Source organism: Protopterus annectens, chromosome 6.part0, assembly GCF_019279795.1.
Source record: "Protopterus annectens isolate FY-2018-M chromosome 6.part0, PAN1.0, whole genome shotgun sequence".
Classification (NCBI taxonomy): domain Eukaryota; kingdom Metazoa; phylum Chordata; order Ceratodontiformes; family Protopteridae; genus Protopterus; species Protopterus annectens.
This window is the reverse complement of record NC_056737.1, coordinates 1616044382-1616051390: the sequence shown is the minus strand read 5'-3', so window position 1 is coordinate 1616051390 and position 7009 is coordinate 1616044382. Positions and strand designations below refer to the sequence as shown.

The following is a 7009-nucleotide window of genomic DNA, read 5'->3' as shown; positions in this document are numbered from 1 at the left end:
TTTGCATTGGGCTATTACAAAACCTGAATTTCAATGCTCAAACCTAGAGTGCTCATAAGATATTACGCAGGATTGCACTTAGTTTCATTCTGGCTATCAAAACCAGATTCACTACAGAGATACACTACTTTGCAACCAATAATATAAGTACAAAAACGGAAGAAAGAAAAAGAAACAAACTCCGCACTTTCCATATTCACTGTAACTGAAAGGCTGTAAAACAGCTTTTACAACCACGTGACAGATCTCCTTCTATAGGCCACACATTTAGCAAACTACTGAATAAGGAGTCGAGCAGCTGGAAACGCCATCAGTTTGCGACAAAAACAACCAATGGTCCCTATGTACGCCGGTGTATAGGCGTGTTTTTAAGTGTGGGAGAAGTGACAGAGGACAAAACATGGCATTACGATGTATTCAGCTTGTCTCACCTAAGGGTGTTGGATTTTTCGCTTTCCCAGGGGAGCTGAAAACTAAATTGCAGCATGTGGTAAGGGTGCCATAGAACATGCATGGTTTAGGTATTGCACTTGAGGTCATTAGGATAGGCCGAGCACAAGGGCACCTCTGACAGAGATACCCGTAGTCCCTAGTTCTTAAGAGCATACCTGATTCTTCAGTGGAGTAGTTTTGTAAAAACAGACACACACACATAAGTTTTATAAAATCTTAATAACGATTGCAGTACTTTTAAATCTAATGCATTATATTCTGCACTGCCGATTGAAGTTATTTTCTAGTATGTGGCAGAAGTTAAAAGGCATAGTATAGAAGAACACAGTATAACGAGTACGAGGAGTTACTTAAAAGACCGTTGTCTGTTGATGAAGACACACGGACACTACAATAAATATATATAATTCTGAGTAGGTTTGCTATGATAGTGCTGTATGAAGAGCAGTGTGATAACGGCGCAGACATATTAATAATGCAAACACCGAAGTATATAAAGACCATCCCTACCTTGGATCCAATCACCTGTGTGTGTCAGTTTTCAGGTACCACATAAAAGAATTAATGTGCTTACCAAGAATATACGATAAATAAAATAGAATGTTGTATCAGAACTGTGATCATCTGTTGGATGTGAGCCTTATTTAGTTATGATTACAATATTACTGGTAAATTTCTGCATGGGCTGGTGCCTTAGTCTGTGGTAGATTTGCAGTAGTGACAGTGTTTTGAATTCTGCTCCAGTATTTGTGCTTCATTACATTTTATAGTTTTTATATACCTGCTTAAAGTTGCATTATAGTGCCTGTTTACCTTCCTACAGATTTTTTCACCCTGTATTTTGAGTTTGCCCCTTCCAAGGTATTTAGCCAAAAGTTTCATAAATCCTAATCACAGGACTTGAACTTCAGTTTGAACCCCCCCCCCCCCCAACCATTCCATCTTTTTTCTTATTCTGGTTTTAAAAGGTTGTGTGTCTGCCCTTTATGGTAAGCTGACTTCCAAATCCCTCCCTCACCTTTTTCATTACCATTGTCTGTTGTGTAACTTATTTAAGTACTTTTCCCACCCATTGTTTTCCATACTTCCATAATATTAAGTGCACACCCAGCAAATCACTGTTGCACTTGAGTACAAATTGTCTGCTAGTCATTTTCCCGGGATTGCCATCTGTTTGGCACACTAGCCACACTTATCCCTTCTGCATCCTTGGCAGATAAGATTTATTTTATTGTCTTGCACTTTAGTTAACTGTTTAGAGTACTGCTTCTTTATTTTTTGATTTTTGCCTTGAAATCATTCTAAAGATCCCTAACACCTGAAATTACCTTATCAAGGTAGTTTTAGTTTTGTTGTAGAATTACACTTGCGAGCAGTCTTTTTTGGTGTTATTATGTCAAGAGTTTAACGGTAACCTGCACAGACAAATTCACAGAAAGTAAATATCTATAAAACTTCCCTTAGAACTGAAACCTGTAACTTAATGTGACTAAAACAAAGCCATTGTGTGGAGACAAGCTTAGAGCAGCTAGTTTCCACATTTAACAGTACTGCTATCAAATTTTAGCACACCGTAACCAAGAGTAGTGACAAACCCCAAAGACGACCTGAGACCTCTGTATAACTCAGTCTATGACCTACAGTAGCCCACCCAAATACAGGTCCAGACAACATGGATATGCAATTTCCAAATGTCTCTGTAGCTAGCTTGGTAGATATGGGCATCCTGAGACAATGCAGCAATTGTCTCATGTTCACAGACAATCATTTAATCCTTCAAAAAAAAAAAAAAAAACAGGATGCAAGAGATGCGCGTTTACAATTTCACTGGATGCAAAAATCTCACATACCAGCAAAGTTGCCAAGAGCATACATAGTGCATCCACTATACACATAGACCAACCTATGCTGAAGATCTTCTATGCCTGCAAATGGTAACAGCTAGCCTCAGCTATCTCTAAAGCAAAACCAAAAGTAACACCAAACATCACACATATTCCTACACCCAGTGGATCTCCAAGAGCAAAGCCAATAAGACAAGCCAACACATTAACCAGGACTCTTGTCATAGGGGACTACATCATATGACACACAAACTCCCCACTCACGAGTCTTCACAAGGAGAAGGTAACAGTTAGTTGCTTATCTGGAGCCAGGGTCCACCAGGTTGTGCACTCACTCAAGTCACTACATCACAGTTACCAGTGTGGTTCTATCATAGTCCATATGGACTTTAATGACCTGAGATGCACTTCCCAGGACTATATGAAGGGAGACATTGCTGATCTCTCTGAATATTTGTCTCAGGCAGGTATGTATCTTGCATTGAGCAGTATTCTACCTTCACTAAGGATGATCCCACAGTATGAACAAAAGGTGATCAAGTTCAGTTATTGGCTTAATTTCTGTTGCCTTTTCAAGGGGATTCTTTGTCAGCATGGGAGGACATGGTCAGCAGACCACATTGCTTTGCAAAGGATGGTCTGCACCTGTCCCCTCTAGGCTCCTGAATACTGACTAAACCTTTATCCATCCCCTTAGAGCCTTTTTTGGGTAATGCCAAATTAACAAACTTACCAATATAGCAAATAAAAGCCATTGAAATGGAAAGATGTTATTGTTCAGTGCTGGGAGCTTAAACAAGAAACTCCATGTCCTGCAACCTCTCCTCACTCCGGACATTATAGATGTCTGTGCCATTACTGAGACCTGGTATAGAAAGTACTCCAGCAGTGTAAGGCTTTAGTGCCTTCCACACATTTAGACCATCAGCTACACAGACTGGGACAAAAGGTGGAGGAGTCTCAGTAAATCATCTCGGTAACCCCAGTAAATTCTGTAACAGTTAGGAACTATTCCAAAGCAAACTACATCCTATTAAGCAATAGTTTATCAAAATTAATTGCCCTTCCCAATCCCAAGTTTTCAACAACCTCTGTAGAATTGTTCAATGAGATCCTGTACAACTATGATAATGGCTGTACAGAGGCTGCTGTACCTACTAGAAGTAAGTCTAAAACAAACTCCAAAAACAAACCACATTGATAGAATCCTAACTTTAATAAGTTATATAACAAAAGGAAAAAAAGTTATGGCTAAAATCAGGAAGAACAACTCCAATAATGATAGAAGCTCCCTAATTAACTAAACGGAGGACTAATGAAGTTCAGTAAGGTCAGTTATGACGTCAAAGTAGCCTCATAGACTAAAGCCAACCAAAAGGCCTTGTATAGCTATATCCCAAACTGCAAAGGCAGCACACATCTGTATGTTAAACTGGTGGTTATTGGTGCCTCATTCACTGAGCAGAGCAACCTAGTGACTTTGCTGGTTGACAAATTCAGCTCTGTAACCCCCACTCCCCTGCATCATCATAAATCATCATCAACCCCTTTTTCCCATTTTTCTATATGGGTTCAGGGTATTGTGTTAACTGTCGCCATCTCTCTTGATTCATTGGCATACTCCTGCCTGACTGTCACAAATCTTCTCTTATACAATCCATCCACCTCTTTGCTGGATGTCCTCATCTTGTCTGTACCAAATCTTCTTCACCAGATTGTCTTCTGCTTTCCTGTCTATGTGTCCGAACCACTGTACTCTGTTCACTTTGATCTTCTTTGCAATTGGAACTATTTTGGCTTCTGCTCTTATGTCCTCATTTTTTCATCTGTCCCACAGCGTGCATCCTAAAACCATTCTCAGGCACTTCATTTCCATCACCTCTGTTTGCCTCATCTGTTCTGCCTTAACTACACAGGTTTCTGTACCATACAGTAGTACTGGTTGCACCACTTTCTTGTACACCTTACTTTTCAGTTTCTTTAGCATTCTTCTGTAATTCACTACACCTGACACTTTATGCCAGTTGGCTGCAGCCCCTCTAATGGCAGCTTTGACCTCTTCATTCAGACTTCCCTTCACATCGACCACCCTGCCCAGATTCTTCAAGCTGTTAACCTGTTTTCCTTTCTATCTCAATTCTCAGCTTCTTCTGATTTCCCCAATCTGCTGCCATTATCACTGTCTTATCTGTGCTTAGTTTCATCCCACGTGCCTTCAGTTTTGCCTTCCATTCCCTTATCCTTTGCTGAAGTTCTTGCTCAGGGTCTGCCTATAATGCCACATTGTCAATGGTGAGACTAATTAGCATAATGGTTAAGGGCTTTGTCTTCCATGCACAAAGGTACAAGGTTCGATCCTGACCTCTAGCCAATGCCTGTTTGGAGTTTGCATGCTCTCCTCCCACCTCCGAAAAACATGGTGTGTGTTTCCATCTCAAACTCACCAATGAATGGAGCTGTGGACAGCAGCACAAACTCTACATGGTGCCCTATAGGGAGAAGAGTTGTACAGACCAAATGCTTTGGGCATCTACTGTTGTGTGGAGTATTATCAAGATAAGAAAACATGGATAACAGACTGCATGCCATGGCAGGGCTAAGCCACTCGGTGGTGTAAAATATGGCTCTAGGTGATTCAGTTTCCTCCTTCCATGAAATATCTACTAGCATAACCCCCCACCCCAACTAGTAACAGGGAGCAGGTCCTGGGAACACTCACTAAGGCCAAAAACACAGACTCAGTGGGCCCCAACAGTATCCCAGAATGCCTCATGAATAGTTTAAAGCATTACCTGTCAGGATCACTTGATTCACTTTTCAACTATAGCTTCAAAACAGGCTTTATGCCCTGAGAGTTGAGGACTGCAATGATTATCCTTCTTCACAAGGGTGGACCATCAGCTGACCCCAGAAACTACAGACCTATTTTTCTGACTAGTCTAAAATGCAAAGCCATGGAACAAATTATCATGGAAATAATCAGCAAAGCTGTAGGCAACCCTCAGACACTGGAATCAACCCAGTTTGGCTTTGTCATGGGAAGATCATGCTTACTAAATCTGGTGGACTTCTTTGAGAAGGTCACTGAGGCAATGGATGAAGGGAAAATGGTGCATACCACCTACCTGGACCCAGCTAAAGCATTCAGTAGAATACCCCATTATTTTATAGTTGACAAACTCACTGAACTGGGCATAAACCTCTACATAACATGTTGGATTGTCAGCTGGCTCACAATGAGGACCAAGGAAGTCAGGGTTGGTGATGCTACCTCAACTAAGAGATTGGTCACAAAGGGGTACCTTGGGGATCCTTGCTGGGATAGCTCCTATTTGGTATCTTCTTCTCAGAGGTAAAGGCTAATGTTAAGGGCCTTTGGCTGACCAAGTTCACAGATGACTGCAAATGGATAGCTAACGCAGATTCCCCCAATAAGACAAACATATTACAAGAGGGTCTAACGTAGACAAATGACTGTTGGCCAGATGCACAGCCTAAAACTCGGTGCCAAGAAATGCATTAATAATGCCTTTTGGGAAAACTGCCACCCAGGCTAATTACTCCATCAGTAAGACACCCGTAAGAATTGACTCCGTAGGAAGGGAACATATGTAGACAGCAATCTGGACTTTGAGCAACATGTGGCCAAGGTAGTAAGAAAAATCATTCTGTGTTACCCAGTAAGGGCATGGCAACCAGCTCCAAGGAAATCCTAGTAATGTGTTATCTGGCTCTTATCAAACCTATCATTGAGTATAATGTCCCCTTCTGCCATGTATATGACCAAACATATGCAACAGTTGGAACACCCTCAAAGGTTCCTTACCAGAAGAATCTGTGGTATAAATGCATTGTCCTATATGGATCACCTTAAAGCCCTAACTCTGTACTCCATCTCCAACATATTACTGAAATGCAGTCTAGCCCTGACATACAAGGCATCCTCGGATCCACCTCTTATGGATCTTTTGCACATCCGAAAAGTGAGCAACATCAGACCTACTAGTAAGTTTTGCTTGTTACATAAATAAAATGTTGGCAAGACAGATATGTATCTCATGGGATTCCCATTCTCTGGAACAGGCTCCCCATCCATGTGAAGCAGAGTCCATCCTTAACCCTGTTTAAGTGTAACCTTGACCGATGGATGGGAAATTGGAAATTTATTTTGGTCTGGCTGCTATGTCTCTGATAGTTTGGGCAATACTGCCTGCCTCTGTCTAACATACCCCTTCCACATAACCTCAAGAAACTGTGACATACTCCATCCTATAAAAATGCCTGTGATACATGGGGCACAATTGAGTTAGTTTGCATGACTAGGGTTATAAAGGCATTAGCCTAGTATATAACTATGAATCTATACTTAAATGTGAGAGTGTCATCTTGTCTGTGGAGCTTGGCTTGACTTCTGTAGCAAATATGCGTGTTGTTTGATTGCTTTTGATGGTGATTGCTCACAGTCCTTCGATCCCTGAAATGTGTGCTTAACATGCAACAACTGGAATGCCCACAGAGATATCTTACTAGAACGATACAAGGCCTATACAACATGTCCTACATAGACAAACTGAGAGCCCTGTCACTATACTCTGTATCTTGCAGACTGCTAAGAGATGACCTGTGTCTGGCATACAAGGCATTCTCTGACCTGTTACTAATTTGATTTACTGCACGTAAGCAAGTCAAATGGCATCAGAAATACTCTGTCT

At 41.2% G+C, this 7009-nt stretch overlaps 1 protein-coding gene across 1 annotated transcript in view; it reads left to right on the top strand.

The window, feature by feature from the left end:
- Nucleotides 1-314: 314 nt before the first annotated feature.
- NDUFA10 (NADH:ubiquinone oxidoreductase subunit A10) overlaps nt 315-7009 on the top strand; it is a 440169-nt gene continuing 433474 nt past the window's right edge. Inside the window, exon 1 of the mRNA XM_044075063.1 lies at nt 315-490. Coding sequence (XP_043930998.1) covers nt 401-490 — 90 coding nt within the window. The 5' untranslated portion in view covers nt 315-400. The remainder of the gene's footprint in view (nt 491-7009) is intronic.